This window comes from Ahaetulla prasina, chromosome 5 (assembly GCF_028640845.1).
Source record: "Ahaetulla prasina isolate Xishuangbanna chromosome 5, ASM2864084v1, whole genome shotgun sequence".
NCBI classification, from domain to species: Eukaryota; Metazoa; Chordata; class Lepidosauria; order Squamata; family Colubridae; genus Ahaetulla; species Ahaetulla prasina.
Window position 1 is genome coordinate 78,996,669 of NC_080543.1, and position 26,750 is coordinate 79,023,418.

Here is a 26,750-nt window from a genome sequence, read left to right on the forward strand (position 1 = left end):
CTTACTTGTTGCAAGGTCATTTTGTGTGCTTTTACATTGGGTGAGTCAGTTGATGTAAAAGCACACAAAATGTCCCCTGCAACAAAAAGCAGGAATCTCACAGTCACAGAGAGCTCAAAAAACTGACTATCACACTTTACAGACAAAATGTCACATACAGCTTTGTGAGATTTTGTGTGTTTGTGTAGTGAGTGTAAAAACACTACAGAAACACACAAAATCTCAGAAAGTTGCACAAATCTAAAAATATAAAAGCAGCTAAAACTTCCTAAATTTTAAATGGCTATTTCCTAAAAAAGAAAATTCCTAAGAAAACCCCCAATTAACTATTTTTAAAGCAAAAAAACAAAATGAAAATCACTTGAAGGCACAAGGCACGCAGGCAGATTCAGTTGCTGATGAGATGTATTGCAGCAGGCAAAGCAAGGCAGGCGTTCTGCGACTAGCGGCTTGGAATTCAGTCCAAAGAGTGAAGGTAAGCAAGCTGGAGACTGGGGGGCAAGTTGGTAGTTAGCTAGGTGGCTTAGGCAGGCCAGGCAGGTGAGCCCGGGGACCCAGCGGGGGTAGCATGCAGGGCCACAACCGATCCCCAGCGGCTGTGCAAACTACGAGTCAGGGGATTGTGGGGTGGGGGGCAAACTAGGCCGCAACTGGCAATGCTTACCTCTTTGAGTGAGCGGCCATCAGTGAGGCGTCTGAGCTAGGCATCCGAGCGAGTGGGCATTGGCAAAGTGAGTAGCTGGGCCACGTGGCAAAGGGGAACATATAGGCCAGGAGTGGGGCCATGAGGGATGACTGCTACTGGTTCAGCGAACCGATACCAATCGTCCCTACCAGTTCACTTGAACAGGTTCGAACCAGTAGGATTTCACCCCGATATAAATGTATAATTAAAAAAAATAATAAAAAATATATTACAAAAAAAAAAAGTTTCTGTCCAGGACGTGAGGGGTCTTTAGATATTTTCTTAGTCCTCTTTCTGACCCATACAGTACCCAGATCCTCAATGGAAAGCAGAGTGGTTGCAATTGTTGTTTCTGCATCCTAACTATCCAACTGCAGTGATTCACTTAACAACTGTGGCAAGAAATGTCATAAAATGAGGCAAAATTCACTTAACAAATGTTTCACTTAGCAACAGCAATTTTGGGCTCAACTGCGGTTGTAAATTGAGGACTACCTGTAAATAAATAGATACCAAATTGGTGGGACGGTAACAGTACTCCATGACTTCATGCTGGCTACATGACCACAGAAATGTCTTCGGACAGTGCTGGTTCAATGGCCTTGAAATGAAGATGAGCACTTCCCTCTAGCAATGACTAGTGGAGTAAAATCCACAGGGACTCCTTTTTACCTAGCTTGGCAAAGAAGTATGTACAAGAAAACAACCAAGTTAAGCACACAACTAGAACCTTCAATCCTGAAGAATATATGTTCTCTAATATTAGAAATAAAAAGGGCATTTTAAAAAAAATATTAACATGCCATTTCAGCGCACAAAATGTGGTTATTTGCATTAAAACTAAACAGTTTAGTCTTGCTCTATATCCACTATCAAACCTTATTTACTGCAACATTTCCTGTTATTTCTGCCAAACCTAACATCTGAGAAAAGTTAGTTAGAGCAATCAAATGTGACATAGTATTTTTAAACAAAAATATGCACATCCCTTTTTTGTAAATTCATTTTATTATTTTTAATTTCTGATACAATAATTCTAATATAAGCCTAGTTTGTATGCTATTGAATTCAGAAAAAAATGTATTTTTCTCATCTATTTACATAAAAACTTACCATATGGCTGTTCAAATTATTACTGTATGAAAAGCAGATATCTGAGAGGCTATTGTTGTTACAACATTCAACAGTGCCATCAAGTCTTTTAAAACCTAAGGACAAAGGCAAAGGCAACTTTTTATATTTCCAGATATCATAGATACACTGGTCTATAATGTACTAAGAACTCAACCATCACCACTTCCTGCAGGATTTGTATCTTGGGGGCGGGGGGGCTGTGTGTGCTTATACAGTCAGAAATAGCTAAAAGTATCCAGCAGTATCCATTTCCAGTGATTATTTCCCATTCATCTTTATAAATATACTTTGATATAAAACAATAATGTGTAGGACAATACTAACATCTATTGGGAAGTGGCTCACCAGGCTAATGCAGCCTGTTATTAACACACAGCTGCCTGCAATTACAATTACTGCAGGCTCGAGTCCCACCAGGCCCAAGGTTGACTCAGCCTTCCATCCTTTATAAGGTAGGTAAAATGAGGACCCAGATTGTTGGGGGGGCAATAAGTTGACTTTGTATATAAATATACAAATAGGATGAGACTATTGCCTTACACAATGTAAGCTGCCCTGAGTCTTCGGAGAAGGGTGGGATATAAATTCAAATTTTAAAAAAATTGTGGGGGTGGACTACTGAGGACGTTGCAAAAGACTAATTTACAACAGTGCACTGACATTCTAGAGCTGCTTTCAAGTCTCTATGACAAGTAATACATGTGTTCTGAAATTTATGCTGTCCTTATATGTCCTGACAGTGCTGTGAGGAAAGCCAAGCCAAAGTCCTTCATGGATTACTGCCTTGTCATGGCAAAGGGGCTTGCGTAGTTCAATGAAGCTATAAGCTATGCCGTGCAGGGCCACCAAAGATGGAGAAGTCATTGCAGAGAGCTCTGGCAAAACGTGATCCACTGGAGAAGGAAATGGCAACCCACTCGAGCATCTTTTCCATGAAAACCTATAGACAGTACCAAAAGGCAAAAAGATACGATGCTGGAAGATGAACCCCTCAGGTCAGGTGTCCAATATGCTACTGGGGAAGAGCAGAGAGCTAGTACTAGTAATGCCAGAAAGAGTGAAGCGACTGGGCCAAAGCCGAAAGGACGCTCAGCTGTGGATGTATCTGGTGGTGAAAGGAAAGTCCAATGCTGTAAAGATCTATTCTTCATAGGAATCTGGAATGTAAGATCCATGAATCAAGGTAAGCTGGACGTGGTCAAATAAGAGATGATAAGACTGAACATTGACATCTTAGGAATCAGCGAACTAAAATGGACAGGAATGGGTGAATTTAATTCAGATGACCATCAGGTATACTACTGCGAGCAAGAATCCCTCAGAAGAAATGGAGTAGCCTTCATAGTTAATAAAAGAGTAGGAAAAGCAATACTGGGATACAACCCCCAAAATGATAGAATGATCTCAGTTTGAATCCAAGGCAAAACATTCAATATCACAGTAGTCCAAGTCTATGCCCCAACCACTGGTGTTGAAGAAGATGAAATTGGCCAGTTCTATGAAGCCCTATAGCACCTTATAGAATTAACACCAAAAAATGATGTCCTTATCATCATGGGGGATTGGAATGCTAAAGTAGGAAGCCAAAAGATAACCAGAATAACAGACAGGTTTGGTCTTGGAGTACAAAATAAAGCAGGGCACAGACTGATAGAATTCTGTCAAGAGAATACGATGGTCATAGCAAACACTCTTTTCCAACAACCCAAGAGACGACTCTACACATGGACATCACCAGATGCTCAACACAGAAATCAGATTGACTATGTACTCTGCAGCCAAAGATGGAGAAACGTTATATAGTCAATGTTCTGTTTCCCTCCCCCAATACTCCCAACAAAGAGTCAGTCAAAGGCCTCCTCTTCTATTTTATTTACATAGATAAATGTCCCGGCCATGTCTACCCACGGGCCTGCCAAGTTTCTGGAGATAACGAGGAAATTATAGATAAGGCCAGAATTACTCACGAATATATTCTTCCCTCCATTGATACAGTTTGCCCGCGCAAATTCACTGCTTTGTCCAAGACAAAAAACCAGGAAGTCCTGCCTCCTATTTATAGTCTCTGCAGATGTCACTGCATGACCATCATTCCTTGGCTTTATCTCAACGCTGCTTCTGCTGCGCACGCCGATCACGTCTGCGCAGTCTTGCATCACTCCAAAACTGTTCTTGGGGCGTTGCCAAATCAGAAGAAGGCTCGAGAGAATCAGGCCTTGCCGGCCCCTCCTCCTCCCTTTGGGTGGGTGCCAGGGAGGGAGAGGGCCCAAGAGAAGCAGGGCTTGCCAGGTCTTCTCCTTCACTTTCTGAATCATCCAAGTCCAGGAGTCCGGGTCCAGGAACCTGGGTCACAACAGTCAGTGTTCTGTTTCCCTCCCCCAATACTCCCAACAGAGTCAGTCAAAGGCCTTCTTTTCTAATTTATTTACATAGATAAATGTTCTGGCCACATCTACCCACGGACCTGCCAAGTCTCTGGAAATAACGAGGAAATTATAGATAAGGCCAGAATTACTCACGAATATATTCTTCCCTCCATTGATACAGTTTGCCCGCGCAAATTCACTGCTTTGTCCAAGACAAAAAACCAGGAAGTTCCGCCTCCTTTTTATAGTCTCTGCAGATGTCACTGCATGACCATCATTCTTTGGCTTTGTCCCAACGCTTCCTCTGCTGCGCACGCCGGTCACATCTGCGCAAAACTGTTCTTGGGGCATTGCCAAATCAGAAGAAGGCCCGGGAGAATCAGGCCTTGCCGGCCCCTCCTCCTCCCTTTGGGTGGGTGCCAGGGAGGGAGAGGGCCCAAGAGAAGCAGGCCTTGTCAGGTCTTCTCCCTCACTTTCTGAATCATCTGAGTCCAGGAGTCCGGGTCACAACATTATCCCTCACCGCAGGGCCCTTCCCCGGGGGCTGACGATCGGGATGCGGTCGGGCTGGGTTCTGCTCATGGAAGGCCTACAACAGGTCAGAGGCATGAACGTCGGAGGCATCTACGCAGGAGAAATCAGTCCCGTATCCCTTCCACGCGATCAAATATTGGAAATGACCCTTCAGCCAGCGGGAGTCTCGTACGCTGTGGACTTCGTATTCCTCCGACCCGTCCTCGGCGACACTGACGGGTGCTGTTGGGAACCGAAGGGGACTCAGTGTGACCTCAGGAACCAGAAGGGTGAAAGACGGGGTGGATCCGCATGGATCGTGGCAGGGTCAGTCGGTAGGCTACCGGGTTGATGACTGCCTCGACAGGGAACAGGCTGATGAATCGGTGGTCCAACTTCTTTACCGGGCGGTCGGATGGGAGGTGTTTGGTGGAGAGCCACACCCGGTCTCCGACCACCAGCGGGGGCGTTGCCCATCGGGAGCGGTCGGCGGACCGTTTGTAGTCCTCCTTTGCCCGATCCGGCTGCTGACGTACCAACTGTTGGACCGCATGCAATTCCGTCAGGAAGGTCTGCGTTTCGGGAACAGGAGAGTCCGGTGGTGCCAGAGGGAAGAGCCGCGGATGGTACCCCACATTGGGAAAGAACGTGGTCATCTGAGTAGAGGTGTGCTGAGAGTTGTTAAAAGCAAACTCCGCCAGGGACAGGTAATTGGCCCAGTTGTCCCGCTGCTGGTTGATGAAGCAACGGAGATACTGTTCCAGGATACCGATGACCTTCTCTGTACCCCCGTCGGTCTCCGGATGGTGCGATGACGACAGACACACCTGCACCTCCAACGCAGGCTCTTCCAGAAGCGAGCTGTGAACTGAACTCCGCGGTCTGAAACCACCCTGTCCGGTAGAACGTGGAGGCAGAAGAGATGGGCCGTTTTTGCGGCTGTGGGCAGTCCGCGGCATGGGATGAAGTGTTCCATCTTGGTGAGCATGTCCACCACCAGCAGCACCATGGTGAACCCAGAGGACGGCGGCAATTCCGTCAGGAAGTCCATGGAGATCGCCCCCCAGGGTCTGTCGGGTGTCGGCAAGGGCTGGAGGAGCCTGGGAGGGGCCCCCGTGGCGGCCTTGGCTTGCCGGCACGGTACGCAGGATGTACATCATACCGCACTCGGGGACACCAAAAGGTCCGTGTCACCAGGTGGAGGGTCTTGAAGAACCCAAAATGTCTTGCTGCAGGGTTGTTGTGGCACTGGGTCATGACGAGGGCTTGGAGTGGTCCTGTGTGCACATATAATCACCCCCGAAACTTGAGTACGTCCTCCTCCAAGGTCCAAGGAGACGCGGGGCCCACCTCCGCTCTCCTTTGCTGCGACCAGGCGTCCTGGCGCTGCGCCTCTCGCACCTGGGCCCGCAAGTCCACTGGTTCCCGTGCTGCGGCCAAGGCTTCTGCCGGCAGCACCGTCCGTGGAGGAAGGGGGTCCTTGGCGCAGAGGTACTCCGGCTTGCAGGACAGGGCATCTGCCCTCCGGTTGTGACCGCTGGGAATGTAGGTCACGCGGAAGTTGAACCGGGCAAAAAACAACGACCACCGGATCTGCCGCTGGTTCAACTTCCGAGCTGTGGTAAGGTGCTCGAGAGTCCGACCTCCACCTGATGTCGGGCCCCCTCCAGATGGTGTTGCCAAGCCTCGAAATGCAGCCTTGATAGCCAGCAACTCTTTTCCCCAGATGGTGTAGTTGCACTCGGAAGGATTGAGTTTCCAGGAGTAGTAAGCGCAGGGAAAAAGTGTGCCGCCATTCGTCAGAGCCTGTAGCAGCACCGCTCCAAGAGCCACATTGGACGCGTCTGTCTCCACCACAAAAGGCCGGAGCGGGTCAGGATGCCTCAGGACGGGTTCCATGACGAAGGCTTTCTTGAGGGCTGTGAATGCTTCTTGCTGCGGGGGACCCCACTGGAATGCGACCTTCTTCCTGTGATTCGGGGACCGGCGTGCGTGCCCCACTTCGCTTTCAGGGGCAAGAAGCGGCGAAGTGGCCGGGCTCCCCACAGTACAGGCACAATCCCCCTTGGCACCTCCGGTTCCGCTCCTGGGCTGTCAGGCGAGGTCTGGCCGCTCCCAACTCCATGGGCTCTTCGGCAGCGGTTACAAAATGTGGGGCAACCCGGGGTGCTGGTGGCGCAGGAAGCAGGGGTGCAGATGTCGACGGCGGGTCCCGGGGGGCGCGACGGGATGGTCGCCGTTGCAGACGGGCGTCGAGGCAGACACAAGGGGCACCAAGTTGTCAAGGGTCCATGGCACCTCAACCCGGGCCAGCTCGTCTTGCAGTTCCTCTGAGAGTCCCTCCTGGAACGCGTCCACCAGCGCTGCATCATTCCAGTCAGAGTCCTGGCACAAAAGACAAAATTCGGTGATGTATTCCTGCAGGGGGCGTTTCCCTTGACGGAGTTCCTTAAGGCACCTGGTTGCCGTCAGCGTCCGAACGGGGTCCTCATACATGATGCGCAGGTGCTGCCAAAAACGCTGTTGGTCAGCCAGCAGGGGGCTGTCCTGGAGCAAGAGGGGCGTGGCCCATCGGGCAGCCGAGCCGGAAAGAAAGTTAATCACAAAGGCCACCTTAGCCCGGTCGTCTGGGAAATCCTCTGGCCGCATAGTCATGTAGAGCTGGCACTGTCCCAAGAAGGTCGGGAAATATCTCAGGCTGCCCAGAAAACGTATCCGGCACGGTTATCGGGCACTTGCGACGAGGAGGAGGAGTGGGAGGATGGGGGGGGGCTGCAGGCACATTCCCGACAGCAAGTTGGCCTGCCAAGTGAGCCACTTGCTGCTGGAGTTGTTGATTAGCTGCTTGTAGCTGCTGTAACTGCTGCTGTACCTGCTGCTGGTCCATCTTTGGTGGAAGATGGTTTAGTCGGGGTCTTGGACAAAATGTTCTGTTTCCCTCCCCCAATACTCCCAACAAAGAGTCAGTCAAAGGCCTTCTTTTCTAATTTATTTACATAGATAAATGTTCTGGCCACGTCTACCCACGGGCTTGCCAAGTCTCTGGAGATAACGAGGAAATTATAGATAAGGCCAGAATTACTCACGAATATATTCTTCCCTCCACTGATACAGTTTGCCCGCGCAAATTCACTGCTTTGTCCAAGACAAAAAACCAGGAAGCCCCACCTCCTTTTTATAGTCTCTGCAGATGTCACTGCATGACCATCATTCTTTGGCTTTGTCCCAACGCTTCCTCTGCTGCGCACGCCAGTCACGTCTGCGCAGTCTTGCATCACTCCAAAACTGTTCTTGGGGTGTTGCCAAATCAGAAGAAGGCCCGGGAGAATCAGGCCTTGCCGGCCCCTCCTCCTCCCTTTGGGTGGGTGCCAGGGAGGGAGAGGGCCCAAGAGAAGCAGGCCTTGCCAGGTCTTCTCCCTCACTTTCTGAATCATCCGAGTCCAGGAGTCCGGGTCCAGGAACCTGGGTCACAACAGTCAGTAAGAACAGGAACAGGAGCTGACTGTGGCTCAGATCATGAGCTTCTTGTTGCAAAATTTAGGCTTAAATTGAAGAAAGTAGGGAAAAACACCACGCCACTCAGGTATGAACTAACTCATATCCCTGATGAATAGACAATAGAGGTGACAAATAGTTTTAAGGAATTAGATCTGCTAGACAGAGTGCCTGAAGAACTATGGACAGAGGTTTGCAACATTGTACAAGAGGTAGCAACTAAAATCATCCCAAAGAAAAAGAAAGGCAAGAAAGCAAAATGGTTGTCAGAGGCAGCTTTTCAAATAGCTGAGGAAAGAAGGGAAGCAAAAGGCAAGGGAGAAAGAAAGATACACCCAGTTGAATGCAGAATTCCAGACAATAGCTGAAAACAATAGAATAGGGAGGACCAGAGATCTCTTCAAGAAAATTGGAGATATGAAGGGAACGTTTCATGCTGGAGGGGGTCTTTCCGGCCACCTTGAAAGAGGCGGTGGTGAGGCCCCTCCTCAAGAAGCCTTCCCTGGACCCAGCTGTTTTAGGTAATTATCGTCTGTCGCCAACCCGCTCAGCGGTTGTAGAGAGTGTGGTGGAATGTCAATTACCCCGGTACCTGGATGAAACTGTCTATTTAGACCCATTCCAATCCGGCTTCCGGCCCGGATACAGCACTGAGACGGCTTTGGTCGCGTTGGTTGATGATCTCTGGAGGGCCAGGGATAGGGGTTATTCCTCTTCCTTGGTCCTATTAGACCTCTCAGCGGCTTTTGATACCATCGACCATGGTATCCTGCTGTACCGGTTGGAGGGATTGGGGGTGGGAGGCACTGTTTATCGGTGGCTCTCCCCCTATCTCTCTGACCGGTTGCAGACGGTGTTGACAGGGGGGCAGAGATCGACCACCAGGCGCCTCACTTGTGGGGTGCCGCAGGGGTCGATTCTCTCACCTCTCCTGTTCAACATCTACATGAAGCTGCTGGGTGAGATCATCAGTGGTTTTGGGGTGAGGTACCAACTGTACACTGACGACACGCAGCTGTACTTTTCCAACCCAGGCCACCCCAACGAAGTTGTCAAAGTGCTGTCCCAGTGTCTGGAAGCCGTACGGGTCTGGATGGGGAGAAACAGGCTCAAGCTCAATCCCTCCAAGACAGAGTGGCTGTGGATGCCGGCATCCCGGTACAGTCAGCTGCAGCCGCGGCTGACTGTTGGGGGCGAGTCATTGGCCCCGATGGAGAGGGTGCGCAACTTGGGCGTCCTCCTGGATGAACGGCTGTCCTTTGAAGATCATTTGACGGCTGTCTCCAGGAGAGCTTTTTACCAGGTTCGCCTGGTTCGCCAGTTGCGCCCCTTTCTAGACCGGGATGCCCTATGCACGGTCACTCACGCTCTCGTGATGTCTCGTCTGGATTACTGCAATGCTCTCTACATGGGGCTCCCCTTGAGGAGCACCCGGAAGCTCCAGTTAGTTCAGAATGCGGCTGCGCGGGTGATAGAGGGAGCCCCTCGTGGCTCCCATGTGACACCTCTCCTGCGCAGACTGCACTGGCTACCTGTGGCCTTCCGGGTGCGCTTCAAGGTTCTGGTAACTATCTTCAAAGCGCTCCATGGCATAGGGCCGGGTTACTTACGGGACCATCTGCTGCTACCGAATACCTCTCACCGACCCGTGCGCTCTCACAGGGAGGGACTCCTCAGGGTGCCGTCGGCCAGGCAGTGCCGGCCGGCGACACCCAGGGGAAGGGCCTTCTCTGTGGGGGCCCCCACCCTCTGGAACGAACTTCCCCCAGGACTCCGCCAACTTCCTGACCTTCGAAACTTTCGCCACGAGCTTTAGACTCATCTATTTATCTGCGCAGGACTGGACTAGATTTTAAATTGAATTGGTTTTAATGGGGATTTTATTATTTGTATTGTCATTTTTAACTATTCGGCCATTTGTAATAAGTTTTTTAATGGATGTTTTATTTTGTATTTATATGTATATTTTTATCTGGCTGTGAACCGCCCTGAGTCCCTAGGGAGATAGGGTGGTATAAAAATACGAAAAATAAATAAATAAATAAATAAATGCAAAGATGGGCACGATAAAGGACCAAAATGGCAGGGACCTAACAGAGACAGAAGAGATTAAGAAGAGGTGGCAAAATTACACAGAAGAACTATACAAGAACGAGCTTAACATCCCTGATAACCACGATGGGGTGGTCACTGACCTCGAGCCAGACATCTTAGAAAGTGAAGTCAAATGGGCCTTAGGAAATCTGAGCAACAAAAAAGCTAGTGGAGGGGATAGTATTCCATCTGAGCTATTCAAAATCTTAAAAGACAACGCAGTAAAAGTGCTACACCCAATTTGCCAGCAAATTTGGAAAACTCAATAGTGGCCACAGGATTGAAAAAGGTCAGTTTACATTCCAATTCCAAAGAAAGGCAATGCCAAAGAATGTTCAAACTGTCGAAACATTGCACTCATTTCACATGCTAGTAAGGTTATGCTTAAAATCCTACAAGCTAGGCTCCAGCAGAACTACCAGAAGTATAGGCAGGATTTCGAAGAGGCAGAGGAACTAGAGATCAAACTGCTAATATACGCTGGATCATGGGGAAAGCTAGGGAGTTCCAGAAAAACATTTACGTCTGCTTCACTGACTATGCTAAAGCCTTTGATTGTGTGGATCACAACAAATTATGGCAAGTTCTTAAAGAGATGAGAGTACCAGACCATCTTATTTGTCTCTTGAGAAACCTATATGCGGGTCAAGAAGCAACAGTCAGAACTGGACACGGAACCACTGATTGGTTCAAAATTGTGAAAGAAATTCAGCAAGGCTGTATACTGTCGCCCAGCCTATTTAACTTATATGCAGAGCACATCATGAGAAAGGCAGGACTAGATGAATCAAAAGTTGGAATTAAGATTGCCGGGATAAATATCAACAACCTTAGATATGCAGATGGCAGAAAGTGAAGAGGAAATGATGTGGGTAAAGAAGGAGAGTGCAAAAGTTGGCTTGAAACTCAACATTAAGAAAACTAAGCTCATGGCATCCAGCCCTCTCAATTCCTGGCAAATAGATGGGGAAGAAATGGAGGTAGTGACAGATTTTATTTTCCTGGGTTCCAAGATCAGTGCAGATGGGGACTGCAGCCAAGAAATTAAAAGATGTTTGCTCCTGGGAAGGAAAGCTATGGCAAATCTAGATAGCATAGTAAAAAGCAGAGACATTACTCTGCCAACAAAAGTGCGTATAGTCAAGGCTGTGGTTTTCCCAGTTGCAATGTATGGCTGTGAAAGTTGTACCATAAGAAAGGCTGAGTGCCAAAGAATTGAGGCCTTTGAACTATGGTGCTGGAGTCCCTTGGACTGCAAGGCAATCAAACTGGTCAGTCCTAGAGGAGATCAACTCTGACTGCTCTTTAGAAGACCAGGTCCTGAAGATGAAACTCAAAATACTTTGGCTACCTAATGAGAAGGAAGGACTCACTGGAGAAGAGCCTAATGCTGGGAAAGATTGAGGGCAAAAGAAGAAGGGGATGGCAGAGAATGAGGTGGCTGGATGGAGTCACTGAAGCAGTAGGTGTGAGCTTAAATGGACTCCAGAGGATGGTAGAGGACAGGAAAGCCTGGAGGAACATTGTCCATGAGGGCATGATGGGTCAGACACGACTTCGCAACTAACAACAACAGATATGTTCTGAAATTTATGGTGTCCTTATATATTCTGACAGTGCTGTGAGGAAAGCCAAGCCAAACTCTTCAAATTCATCAGCTTAGATTCTGCTCCAGAGCAAACACTGCAAAACTGTTAAAGGGCTTCCTCTGGAAGCCGTTTACAGGCAGATTTGGTGAAAACTACTTCAACCCACTATTTCTTTGGGATTTTTCTTCCTCTATGGACCAATGACCAATTGGCGCCCTGGTTTATTCTTTCCCCACACAATGTTCCCAATAGTAAAGCATTGGCTAACCTGCTTTTCTTTCTCTCTCTCTTTCCACAAATATGAGTTTTGAGAGGTAAATAGCAGAGAAAGGGAGCACTGACTGATTTACATAGATTAATTTGCTAGAAAGAGGCTACCTGGGAGACCGAAACATAGGAACAGCCCAACAAATTCACAATATTATTTTGCACTAACAGGCTATAGGTCAGGGGTGTCAGTCTCAATTTCACTGAGGGCTGCATCAGGGTTGTGTTTGATCTTGGAGGACCAGTGGGGGACAGTGCTGGGGTGGGTGGGCGTGGCCATGGTGGGCATGGTCACAGGACTCGTGTCGAGGGTGGCACCTGTGGTGGCCAAGTGCTAAGGCAGGACTTCCCTGAGACTCTCCCTCACTCTCATTATACAGGTAATCGAGATACAAATGCAATACAGCAGGGATGGCTAACCTTTTCTGGACCAAGTGCACAAAGTGTGCGTGCCCGAACCCCCAAAATGCAATGTGTGTGTGGCCCCCGCGTATTCACACATGTCCCCTGCATGTGCCCCAACTCCCCACATGCACATGCAGCCCCCCCATGCACTTGCCCCCACACATGTGTGGCAGAGACCTGAAGACCAGCTGGCTGGTGGGAGGTGTGTGCACATGCGCAGCGGAACTGAACTGAGATGACGGGTCACATGCCCACAGAAAGGGCGCTGTATGCCACCTCTGGCATGCATGCCATAGGTTTGCCATCACAGCAATAGAGCCTGGCAATTACATTCGTAAACCGAGGATTCATTTGATTGAATCACATTAAATGAACGTGATCACTCTCTGCTTTCCCCAATGCATTTGTTAATCAAATACACAGGTCATTAAAAGCACATGAGGTATCTCAGTGTGGGGAAGAGCATGTGGGGCCTAGTCCTGAAGCAGACCATTCAAGGCCTCCCCCAATCCAATGAGATACCTCATGCTCCCCTAGGGTCCCCACAATTACTTCCCCCCATCCTGCCCTGCCAGGTCTCCACAGACTGGGCCTGCTTTGCTAACATCCAGTATTCCACTTACTCTTCCCCACCCCATTTCCCATGAATTACTTATTTTTTGAAGATCTTGAGAGTTCTAGAAGAGGCTGACCCACTGGCAGAGAAGCCAAAGTGTTTTATTCAGATGAAGCTGTAAGAAAGTGAAATCTAAGGAAAACATTTTTGCCAGCTTCTAATAAAACACTTCGGCTTGGGGATAAGTGGCCAGCAGGCCTCAGTAATAGTAATGCTGTGGGGAGGGTCACAGCAGCCTCCCACTTCAGGACAGCTTCAGGGATTGAGGCTTTAGCAGCAGCCAATCAACAAGAAGCTTGCTTCCTTTGTCTCATCGGGCTGAACTGCAAGCCCCTTGTTGATTGACTGGCATGCCCCAATCCCTGAAGCTGCTTATTCGAACTAGCCAGTAAGCAGCAAGCAGGAAGCTGCTTGTCACTGGCCAGACTGGGTGTCGGGGTTCTAAGTAACACCCCCAACAGAATCAAAACTCCGAGGTAGGCATCTTCCTCAAGGTATAGATTTATTAGAAAAGTCATATTGGCACATCTGGGAAAACCCCGAATCTTAAAGCCCCGTGTTTTCCCCACCCAAAGTAAAATCAAAGTTCCTTCCCTTCAGTCCACATATACATCATGTGGTCCAATCTGGTTACTGTCCCAAATCTAGTTGACTTCTGTTCATGCCTCCCCAGGTGCTGGCAAGACGTCCTTGATTCCCAGGGAAAAGAATGTTGCTATGATTGCAACCCCCACACTATCTCCATCTCCTCCCTCCTGTTCCCACTGCTTGCCCAGCCACCACTGTGGCAGCCCTGAAGACTCCCATTTAAAGATGGCTGCAGGACTGACAATGGGCCCAAACTAAGTCTGCAGGCCCTCATGACAGAGAAGCCAATCTTTTATTCAGATGGGGGAAACTGTTTTCCTTACATCTCCGGGTGATTCTTCAGTTATATAAGAATAACCTACAATGTATCATTAAAAATACAATTAGATGCAATCTAGAAACAATTGTACCTCTAGTTGAGAAGCTTAGTTGCTGTAGTATTGATGATTTTATGCAATAGCCGTTTTGTGGCTTCTGATAGATCTTTCCCAGGCAGGCATTCCAGTCTTCTACATTATAAACTGAGCAATCTTGCAGACTGGTGACAAGGTCACCAACAAAAAGACCTCTAGGACCATTAGCAGGAGAATCCTAAAAAAGAAAAAGAAGTTCAAAAATCCTGGACCACTTAGTTTTGTTTGGTTGGCATGGTAGTTTAACCTTGATCTTGAGAGGAATGAGTGAAGGAAACTTCCCTTTAAACCAACGAGTGGAGTATGAAAAAAAAAAGTCTTTTCTCTTCTGATTATTCTGGCCATCCAGATTGATAAACAGTGATTAGCACTAAGTAAAATGATATGAATAGCCACTTCAATATCAGTAACATACTCCTGATGCAAATGTGATTTTTCTCAGTATCAAATCTTTCCCATTTTAATAGAATGTTTTTACACTTAAATCTGATTAATTGATTGCATTCATATGTAGACCTGTTTATATTTCATTATATCACATAGGATTAGGTTTATTTCATATACTTCACTATTAATACCACATATATCTTAGCAAAGAAAAGCAGTAGTAATAAAGTTAATTATTATGAAACAGAGTTTCATTTTCTTTATTTTATATCCTGTCTTTCCACTTCAAAGAGTATTCAATGTAAAAAAAAACAAAAGTTTTAATTAAAAATATACATATCTTTGGCCTTATTTTCAAGGAGGTCTTATTATTTTGGCGCGCATGGAACTAGATGGGGTTTCTCTTGCCATCTTACCTGATTTTCAGCTCTGTCTCCCTAACCTTAACCAGAAAAAATGGTGGGGACTGGCTGCGCATGCATTTAAATATTTTCGAGGGCGGCTTATTTTCGGGAAGGGCTTATTTTAGTGCATGCGCTCAAAAGCCCGATTGGGCTTATTATCTGGGGAGGTCTTATTTTCAGGGAAACAGGAGATATATTTTATACACACAAACACAAGCTGGATACCTGTGCTCCACTACGAAACTATGTGATCGGGCTTGATAAATTGACACTTACAGCTTGAAAATTAACGAATTGTTACAATCGGCCTCTCCTCTCCCCTTCTCTCTCTCAGGCTTGCCCCACAGAGGCTTCTCCTATCTTATCCCTTCTCTCCCTCAGGCTGGCCCCATTGATCCTCTCCTATCCTCTTCTCCCCTCAGGCTTGCGCCACAGAAGCCTCTCCTATCTTATCCCCTTCTCTCCCTTTCAGGTGAGGAGTAGAATGTCTGAACTCGCAGCCTGCAGGTCAGATAAGTCACACACTGGCCACTCCCACATGACAGTTGGAACAGAGTTCTTTTTAGGAGGGGGGGAGTAGAACGTCTCATTCCTTAGCATCAGAGTGTGTTAATAATAATATAAGAAATACTAATTATCTGATAGTCATTTTGAAAAATCCTTTCTTAGTGAGCACCTAGAAGGCAAGAGGAACATAAGTGCCAAATTTCAAGTTTGTAGGCTTTACCGTTCTGGAGATTTCATGATGATGCATGAGTGGTGTGGTGTGGTGTGGTGTGGTGTATTATTATATTATATTATATTATATTATATTATATTATATTATATTATATTATATTATATTATATTATATTATTATATTATATTATATTATATTATATTATATTATATTATATTATATTATATTATATTATATTGTACTATATTATATTATATTATATTATATATTATATTATATTATATTATATTATATTTGCAGTGATGGCGAACCTTTTTGGCACCAAGTGCCCAAACCAAAATGTGCATCCATACACGTGCATATGCGCACACCGGAGTGCCGGAAACCCGAAGACCAGCTGGCCGGTGCACATGTTTGTTTTTGGGGCATTTTTAGGCTGTTTTTTTTGGGTTGGAAAACATAGGAACGTGGTGGCTCAGGGGCTAGGACGTTGAGCTTGTCGATCGAAAGGTTGGCAGTTCAGCGGTTCGAATCCCTAGTGCTGCCGTGTAATGGGGTGAGCTCCCATTACTTGTCCCAGCTTCTGCCAACCTAGCAATTTCGAAAGCACATAAAAATGCAAGTAGAAAAAATAGGGACCACCTTTGGTGGGAAGGTAACTGCGTTCCGTGCGCCTTTGGCATTGAGTCATGCCGGCCACATGACCACAGAGACGTCTTCGGACAGCGCTGGCTCTTCGGCTTTGAAACGGAGATGAGCACCGCCCCCCAGGGTTGGCGAGGGGAACCTTTACCTTTACCTTGACCATTTTTAGGACCATTTTTCAGGCAAAATGCCCTGAAAAATGCCCCCAAAAACAGCCTGAAAATGGCCCCAAAAATGGTCTGTTTTTTGGCTGTTTTTCGGGGCATTTTCCGGACATTTTCCAGCACTCCGGCACCCATGAAGACTAGCTGGCTGAAACGCATGTGCGCACCAATAACCAGAAGAGCAGCTGGCGACAGCATGCATGCCCATAGAGAGGGCTCTGCGTGCCACCTCTGGCACGCATGCCATAGATTCACCATCATGGTATATAGTGAGTGAGTGTGTGTGTGTGTGTGTGTGTGTGTGTGTGTGTGTGCGTATGAGTTATCTCATATATATATATTTGCCCAGTTTTAGGCAAATATTACTTCAATAACATAATGTGGAAAACCAACTTAATTAATACCATAACATAAAAACAGAATTTCACTGAGCATCAGGAGTTTTATGACCATAATTTCCAAATAACGAACCTCCTAGTACAGTGTTGGCAAACCTTTTTGGCACCGAGTGTCAAAATAGGAGTGCACACACGCATGAGCACCAAATACCGAAAGAGCACCTCCCTAGCATCCACGTGCGGGAGCACCGGAAACTGGAAGAGGAGCTCCCTGCGCATATGCATATGCCGGTCACCTGGTCTTCCAGTTTCTGGCATGCATGCATGCACGAAGACCAGCTGGCCGGCGCATATGAGTGCGCCAAAACTCAGACAATCAACGGGCGACGGCTCGCGTGTCTGGAGAGATGGTTCTGCGTGCCACTTCCAGCACGCATGCCATAGGTTTGCCAACACAGTCCAAGTTCATGTCACCAGCACTCTTAGAAAAGAGAAAAAGCACCACTATGTTTGATTGTAAAGATGACAGTTTTCTTCCAAAGAGGTGAATTTATAATGCTGTTACCTGAGTGACTTCAGTAACAAGTGCTCCTGCACCAGTGTAATAAAATGGGTAAAGAATACCAGGTAGAAAGAAGAGAAATACAAGACCCGCAACACCAAGCACAAAGTTATGCCAGACACCTGCAAAACCAGAAAAACAAAGCATTTAATGTCTACCCATGCAAGAATAAGCTAAACAGAATTTTAACATGTAGAATTATTTTTTATTTTACTACAATAGCAACTTAATCTAAATCTCATAAATTCTGCTTCAGGAGTAAAGGTAATATTAAGATTTTGAAAATGAAGTGTTTAAATGTAACTGAACTGTACTGGTGAATGCTCCAAGATAATGGTTAACAGAAGTCTTCATTTAAAAAAGGATAGGATAGTCATAAAACATGACTGGGGATCACTCAGCACAAAGGACAAGCATAGCTGTGGCAATAAAAATGAATATCCTGAGTGATTTTCTAAATGAATATGAAATAGAACAATCAGAGTAGCCCATGACAGTTGTGTACTATTATAGCCAAGAATATGAACTGGAAAATTCAGTTCACAGATGGAACTACTCATTTTATATTAGAACACAAATGGAATTTGAAAATAAAATAAAATAAAATAAGTCAAAGATTGCTCTTAAGTGAAATAAATATTGTTATATACAAAATGCTCTCAACATTCAAAACTTGCTAAATTTAAAGAGAAACACAATAGAAAATTATTCATTATACATGGCTGTCATTTTGGTCAAGAAAAAAAAACCTCCTACCAAGCAAGTATGACTCCCATGGTCTTCGTATACACATCTATGTGGACAATATAGAATTGGTTGACTGTTGCCTTCTTATAGGAAGTTTCTGACTTCCTAGTTTAACTTTCAGACCTGGTATAGCCTACTAGTCTCCCATCCAAATACCAGTCAGGACTGACTCCTGAACCCTTGCCAAGGTATGGGGTTTTTTTTTCCTCTTTTTCAATCTTTTTTGCTTTGTAGTTTATGTAGTTTTACTATTTTGTACATTGTTTATGACTCCTACTTCTTGGAATTTCCCCAAATCTCTCAGTTGTTATAAAGAATATAGAACAAGCTACTTGTTTATAATAATGCAACTAAGAATATATTTACTTTTTAAACCTGGCTTACTTTTTAATGAAAATCTTACTCACAGAGCACTTTAATTGCATCTGTCTTAAACTAAACTGGTGCATAATTTCATCGAGAATACTGAGCCTCTTCATTCAGAAGTATTTATAATGGCTAAATTAAATGACTGTGTGAAGTGCTTTATTTCCCATCTGAAATCATCCCAACGTTATTAACAGTCAACCTCAATTAGCAGATTGAGATTGTGATCTACAATGGTTCCTTTTTTCCCCCCTAACCAATTTCTGCTATTCTCTTCTACTGCCAAGATATGAACAAATGCTGAGAAACAATTCTAAACACTATTCATATATATAGCAAATTGCCAGTAATATATATAAATTGTACAATTCAATAACTGATTGTTAATATTTAATATTATATAAAAAGTATTATTAAAAATCATTAGAAGCACAGGAAAGAAAACATAGCCCAATCTAAGACATACATATCCAAGAAACTCGAAGATTTCTTTCTTAATATCCTCAAAAGAAAATTGAAAGGAAATTAGGGACACCTGGGCTCCTTCCATTTTCTCATTTTAAACAATATATATGGAGATTCATATTACAGCAGCAAAATATGCTATATATAAATCCGGCAATCTGTAATAGGAATCAATCATAGGTTGAATATGAAGAGAACAAAACAGCTGTCATGGTAATCAAATACATGATATATATTTGGGGCTTAATCAGAAATAAATTAAAATTCTATTTTAATTTCATGAGAAATTGACACCTTGGAACAAGTAAGTAAATATATCTTACTTAAAAAAAAAGAAATTACCAAGAGAAACTAATTTATCCAAAATATCTGAATAGCAGTAATATACATAGTTCAAGCATTTGTTATGTTTCTGTTTGGCCTTAGCAGCCTCAATACTTCAATAACTTTGAACATATTGGAGAATGTTTTTACACAGATTAGACTATTCAGTGTTATCAACAAATTTTAAAAATTTCAAAAATAAATTTGAATATACAAAAAATGGAAAATGAAGAATTGGAATATTCCATATTGCAAAATCATCTCTCAATTTCTAAGAAGTGTTAAGTATGTTTAATATGATGCAAAAACCTGGCTAGACCTATAGAATTTGCAGGATATGCTCAGTATGTCTAGCAATACCCATGCTTTCAGATACAATGTAAAATATACTGCACTAGTAATCCCATTTAACTTACCTGCACAAAATATTCTTAGCTGCTGAATGGGAGATATTAGTTGTAAGTGAGTAGTGAATAGGTCAACAAATGCTCCAGGATAGACAATAAATATAAAAATTCCAAAGCCATTAAACCGAACTTGCTCTCTAAAAAGCAATAGAAATTTTTTTAAAAAAATTGAATCAAATATTTGTAACCAAACAGATCAACATGCTACACTTTATCTGCATGGAAATTTATTTTCTATGTCTACTACTATAGTTATACAGATGAATTGACATTAACCTAAGAGAAATGTATTGCAGAATAAATAAAATAATAATCATACCATATTCTGAATAGCAGTTAATGTAATTTCATTCTAAGTATTCAGTGTGCTTTACTTCAATTATCTGACTACAACCTCTACCACAATCTGAGGAAGAACTATTACCCTCCAAAAAGGGGTACAGTATATAACCAACTATGGTTTGTTTAAGGATCAAAGGTGTTAGGAAAGGGTTTTTTTGATCTGTTATTCAGTGTCTAACCAGCACAATATAACAGATCTGTTCAGTGAAAGAAAAAGAAATAGTCTAAAGCTATGGTAGCAGACATAAAGACAATAAGGGTTTAGTTTATACTGAAATAGCAATTAGAAAAGAATTTCAGGTTAAATCTTTCCTTATCAGTCACTCTGTGTTATCATGGAATCAAGTGAAACAGGTTTGTACTGTGGGTCCTGAAGGTAATTCTTCATTATATATGGTCTCTAAAGCAGTCGTGTTTGCTTTCCCACAAAAGAACTGGTTTTCATTCCAATTTATCTCCGAAGAGATAAAATTTTACAATATACCAGAACACTACTAACTGAACTGCTGCTATAGCATTTCACAGATACTATATATTATGAAAGATAATGGGGCACCCTCTGACATTTGATCAAAACTAGCTTTTGCTAGTTTTGCTAGAACATAAGAACAGCCATCATTTTTAACACAAGACTAGAAACATATTAGAAACACAAAAGTACTAACTGACAAAGTAGGCGATACAATAATAGGTAATATGAGCAACAAGTAACTGTGAGCATAACTCTGCGAGATGGACAGCACCTAAATCTGACAAATAAAATGAATAAATAGACTATAGAAATCAGAATCAGACAAGCCCTATGGTGGCACAATAGTTAGAATGTACTACAAGGCTAGTACTTCAACAATATAGCTTTAAACTATATTAAACCACAGCATGATAAATCTGAAGAAAAGAAAGTAAATAAAAGTATGTCTTCTCCAACTTTTGTCATATTTCCATTGAGTTAACACAAAGCCTCTCTACTGATCGTATGATGGTTTCAAATCTTCTAAAAGGAACTTCACAAGATACTTATACAATTTTCCAACACATTTGTGTAATAGGGATGAAATAAAATTGGTCCAACTGATCTTGAGAAATTTAGTGTATTAATATATGGCTGATTATTTCTATCTTCTTCTATCTAGAAGACAGACGGAAACACATAACTCATAGAAAAAAACATAAACCTAGTATGAAACCCCAACCCACTCTGATGCAGCCCCACTTGTGCTAAGCAATCAATTTCATAGAGTCTCCCTGGAAGAAAACATGCAGACACCCAGAAAAGAAGCATCACCAAATGGCCCTAAAAAGATAGCATCATCAAGTGCTTGTGACAGGTAGAAAAGCACCCCAAGTCTCCCTAGGAAAAAAAAAGGTGATTGTTGGTGATATGAGATTCAATTCTCAAGGGAACAGAACCAGCTGTTTGTAGACCAGACAGTCAATCCAGACACATACGTTGTCTTCCTGGAGCAAAAATCAATGATGTAGCTGAGAACCTAACCAAAATAATTAAACCCACAGATTACTATTCTTTTCTATTGCTACACGTAGGGACGAATGACACTAAAATGGACCTGAAAGCACTACTGATTATGAGCAGCTAGGCAAGGAAGTTAAGGAGTTAGGTGCACAAGTAGTTTTTTCATCCGTACTGCCAACGAAAGGTCAACATCCAGTAAGAAAAGAAAGGATTCTAGAAGTGAACCACTGGCTAAAGGATTGGTGTCACCAAGAGAATTTTGGATTCCTGGACCATGATGTGCACTACCTCCATGATGGGCTTTTGGCAAGGGGCTCCACATCAGAAAAACTGGGAAGAATGTTTTCGGAAAATGACTGGCTCAACTTATCAGGAGGACTTTAAACTAAAATTGAGGGGGGACGATGGCCAATCTCCAGGAGCTAATTCCAAGCAAAAACCCCAAATCAAATAATGAGGTAAGGAGGAATGGGAAGGAAGACAAACTCAAACACCAAACAGGAGACATAGGAAGCATACTCAGAGTCAGACATAAAGATCTCAAATGCCTATATACAAATGCACAAAGTTTGCAGAACAAACAGGGTGGACTTGAATTATTAATACATGAAGGTAGATACGATATAGTTGGAATTACAGAAACTTGGTGGGATGAAACCCATGGCTGGAACATACTGATAGAAGGAAGTAAACTATTCAAAAAACCCAGACCCCATAAAAGAGGAGGTAGATTTGCACTATATGTAAAAGACAACTGTATTGCTACAGAACTGCACAAAACCAAAGACGAAAACTTCCTAGAATGCATATTGGTCAATATAAAAGAAAAAAAGAATGACATTGCTATAGATGTATATACTACAGGCCACCCAATCAAGCAGAAAAAATAGATGTACTTTTTGCTAACCAATTAACAAATATATGTAGTGTTTCCCCAAAAATAAGACCCGGTCTTATTTTTGCAACCCAAATTATTTTTTCTTTCAGCCCCAAAATAAGCACCATGTCTTATTTTCAGGGCATGTCTTATCCAGTTACCTTAGGACTACCACAGGCACAGCTCCCATGCCCCAACCCATTGTGCTGCTGCCCAACTTCTTCTGCAGCTGCTTGCAGCCAGATGCCACATAGCTCATTACGCAGGTGCTGCCGCTCATGGCAGGATGTGCATTGCTTGTCATGTCAATGCCACAACTCATGGCAGGAGGTTGCATAGTGTTGCGACATTGTGGATGTGAATGGTGGGACCGGCGTGAGGCGTGTGTTGTTCTGCCGGAAGCAGCAGCACTGACATGAGCCACGTGGCATGCTGCCGTGAGTGGCTGCCCTTGTGTCAGCAGTCACATTCCCCTGCTCTCAAGTTGACAGCACCAGTGCAATGCAGCATGTGGCGTCTAACTGCGAGCAGCCGTAAGTAGTTGCAAAAGAAGTCGGGCAGCGATGTGACAGGTGTTGAGGGTGGGAGCATCCTCTCCGATCACTAGCCTCTCAGTCCTCTCCACACGGACCTTCGGCCTGGCGGCCAGTGGAAGGACCAACTTACTGGAGTGACTTGCCTGCTGTGTAGCCCTGTCCAGGACAGAACTAGGATTAGCGGCTGCTTCCCCCATCTTTTCCATCTCTGATCTTCCCTGAGTCTTCTCCATCCCTCCGATGTTGTCAGATGGGCGGCCGGGGCTCAGAACCCCCGGGTAGGTTTATGAGAATTGATTTAATGTCACTAACATTAACTAACATCAATATCCAGGAAGATAGTGGAAAAGATAATAAAAAAACCCAGATCTGCGAACATCTACTGTTTCCCCAAAAATAAGACCCGGTCTGTCAGTCATGAACTGAATGCAATTAAGTAAAGCAAGTTCTGAATAGTAGGCGTGTCTTACACATACATGTCCCCACATAAATCCCACCTGCCTCCAAAGGTCACAGTTGGGTCCAATTCATTTCTCCCTCAAGCATCACGTGGAGGTCATCTTCAGATGATGTCATTTCTCTGCTATGCACAAACTGCGAGGGTTATCAGCCTGCTCCTGAGGCAGCTGGCCCATAATTAAAGATACAGTACCCCTTTTCAATGCCTAGCACTAAAGACAGCAATAAACCAATTAACTGAGCAGTAAAACAATAAAAGCAGCATGCGGAGGCTGACATTCGGCTGTCCTGCAGAAAGGACGTAAATCCTAGAAGGAAAAGAGATTAGTCATGGCTTAGCAGGGTATTTTTCATAGAACAATGCCAGTTTCTTTGGTGCTCGAACATCCTCCTTATTCACCCATTCTGCCTGGGACAAAGGGAAATGTTTCCAAGCCACTAAGTATTGGACTCTACCCCTATGTTTTCTAGAATCTAGAATCTCTTTAACTTCAAAATGTTGTTCTCCTTCAATGAGAATTGGCACTGGAGGGGTAGTAGCTATTGATCTAATAGGCGACGTGTGTTCAGGTTTCAACAAACTAACATGGAATACAGGGTGAATTCTTCGCAAGGCTTTTGGTAATTCCAACTACGGTGACAGGATTTATCACCCTCATAATGGGGAAGGGACCAACATATTTAGGTCCAAGTTTTTTTGATTTTTGAGTCGTTTGCAAATATTTGGTAGATAGAAAAACTTTATCTCCCACTTGGAAATTCTTGGCTGGAGCTCTTTTCTTATCCACCTGCTTCTTATGCAATCAATGTGCTTCATCTAAAGCCTTGCAGGTTATCTTCCAGGTGCTTTGTACCTATTCGATCCAATCAGCCAGTGATGGAATCGATGGTTTCTCTTCAGGTAGTTCTGGGATTGGAACAGAAGGTTGTCCAGAAGCAACCTTGAAAGGAGGGAATCCATTGCTGCTATATATATAGGCCACCTCAGCAAAAGGTAGTATGTCTACCTAGTTATCTTGTTGATAATTAATGTAACATCTCAAGTATTGTTCCAGAATCGAATTGGATCTCTCACAAGCCCCATTAGTTTGAAGTTGGTGGGTGGAGCTTAACCCCTGGGTGGAGCCTAGTAGTTTTAAAAACTCCTTCCAGAATTGGGAAGTGAACAGAACCCCACGGTCTGAGATTATGCGTTCAGGCACCCCATGTAGTCTGTAGAAGTGTTGGACAAATAGTTTAGCTAAAGCTTTAGCTGAAGGTATTTTTGAACATGGGATGAAATGCACTTGTTTGGAGAATAAATCGGTTACTATCCAAATTACCATATTTCCTCCACTTTCGGGCAATTCCACTATAAAATCCATAGATATTTCTCTCCATGGGGCTCCAGGGCAGGCAACAGTTTGCAATAGGCCTGGTGGTTTTCTGGGTGGTCTCTTAGCTGCTGCATACATGGGGCAGCTTGCTATGTAAGATTCAATGTCCTTCTTCAGACCCGGCCACCAGAACTGTCTTTTCAATAGATGTAGGGTTTTACAAATCCAAAATGTCCAGCCATCTTGGCATTGTGGCAACGCTGTAGTATGGTCTCCCTTATGCAAGCAGGGACATAAAATTTAGCCCCCGCTCAGGCCAGGCCATCGCAGAGGGTACATTCATTTGAATGGGCTAGAAACCAGTCATCTGTTTATAATGCCTCCTTCAACAACTTGGTTAGGTCATCCGGCAAGGACGCATCAGTCTTTAGTTGGCCCCGGGTAACTGCTGGGGCTGCAAGCTGTTGCACAATAGTGCGGGCACTATTGTATTGTGGCAGCTGTGAAAGAGCATCTGCCAGGAAATTCTTTCCTCCTGGAATGTAATGCAAGGAGAAGTTAAAACAGTTAAAGTATTGGGCCCACTGGGCTTGTTTTGGTGACAGTTTTCTGGGCGTTTTTAAGGCTTCTAAATTTTTGTGATCAGTCCATACTTCAAACAGGTATTTAACTCCTTCCAGAAACTGTCTCCACGTTAGAAGAGCCCAGCGAACAGCGAACACCTCCTTCTCCCATATAGCCCACCTCCTGTTCTGTCCTCCTTTGCCTCCGTCCGAGTGATGGCTTAATTAGCCGGCACTATCAGCTCTGGCAGCATAATAGCGAGCATCTGCCAAGTGTCTCTGTTATCTCCCTCGACGTCGATGAGCCACCCAGGAACAAACTTCAGCTCTTAGTTAATCAGTTGATTTGCCTGCTACGAAGAGGTACAGCAGTTCTTGCTGCCTTTATATCCTGTGGGGTGTGGCTCCATGACTCAGCACTTCCTAAGCCTGCCCCACCCCTGATTCTGTTGTTCCCTCCTCTCCTGTCTACGAAACCTAGAGTCCAACCAAGCCTGATTGCCATCAGCTGGGTCTGAAGGCGTGGCCTGGGAGGGGAAAGAGTCAGGGGACAGAAGCCTCATTATCTCTTCCACCTGGCCTGTCTCTGGCTCCTGGAGCTGAGCCAGGGAAGCCGGTGCTCCTGAGGTAAGTCCTGATGGCCCTTCCCCCTCACTTTCCAAGTCACTTTCTGGCAAGAGGCCCGGCTTGGGGGGCGCAGATACAACACCTCCTTTCAGTATCCGTCAGTTTCCGAGAGGTATATGCACAAGGTTGCAACTTTCCTTCAGCATTCACTTGGAGCAGGACTGCTCCCACGGCAATGTCACTGGCATCTGCTTGAACCACAAATGGGACCTCCATGTTGGGGTGCTTGAGGACCAGTTTGGCAGCAAACAGCCGTTTTAGTTTTTCAAATGCCGCTTGGCATTCCATTGACCATTCTAGTGGTAGGGACGGTTTAGGCTTCCCATTCCCTTTTGTTTTTAAGAGATTTGTGATTGGTAGGGCAATCTTTGCAAAAGAGGGAATGAACTGGTGATAAAAAATTGGCAAATCGCAAAAACTCTGCAACTGTTTGCAAGTGTGCGGAGGTGCCCATTCCAACACTGCGCGGATCTTCCCTGGATCCATGTCCAGTCCCTCCAGAGATATACGGTATCCCAAGTAGTCAATTTTGGTTTGATGAAAGTCGCATTTAGACAGTTTCACATATAGTTCTGCAGCCAAAAGTTTTTTGAGAACTCCTGTTACTAGTTTCACATGTTCATCCATGGTCTCGTGTAGCTAAGGATGTCATTCAGATAAACCAGGAACCCGTTGAACAGATGTTCATGGAGTACTTCATTTATCAATTGCATGAACACCGCCGGAGCTCCTTGTAATCCAAACGGGAGCATTCAAAATTGGAAACAGCCCAGGGGACAATTGAAAGCAGTTTTGCACTCATCTCCTTCCTTAATGTGCACTCTGTAGTAAGCCTCTCACAAGTCCAGTTTGGTGAAAACCTTCCTCTTTGTCAAATGGGCCAGCATATCCTTCATAAGTGGC

At 44.6% G+C, this 26,750-nt stretch overlaps 2 protein-coding genes across 11 annotated transcripts in view; both read right to left on the reverse strand.

Moving 5' to 3' along the window:
• MBTPS2 (membrane bound transcription factor peptidase, site 2) overlaps positions 1–26,750 on the reverse strand; it is a 260,613-nt gene that overhangs the window by 214,361 nt on the left and 19,502 nt on the right. For 8 of the 10 annotated variants that reach the window (XM_058185599.1, XM_058185598.1, XM_058185597.1 and 5 more), the window contains 4 exons: positions 19,663–19,790; positions 17,348–17,466; positions 14,163–14,343; positions 1,799–1,893 (listed from right to left, as the gene is read on the reverse strand). In XM_058185599.1, the coding sequence (XP_058041582.1) occupies positions 1,799–1,893; positions 14,163–14,343; positions 17,348–17,466; positions 19,663–19,790 (523 nt within the window). Of the gene's footprint in view, positions 1–30; positions 1,362–1,798; positions 1,894–14,162; positions 14,344–17,347; positions 17,467–19,662; positions 19,791–26,750 lie in introns of those variants that run through there. The other 2 variants (XR_009155372.1, XM_058185603.1) reach the window with 2 other exon arrangements.
• The window catches only part of LOC131199631 (uncharacterized), a 124,988-nt gene that overhangs the window by 84,864 nt on the left and 13,374 nt on the right, over positions 1–26,750 (reverse strand). The window lies entirely within an intron of this gene.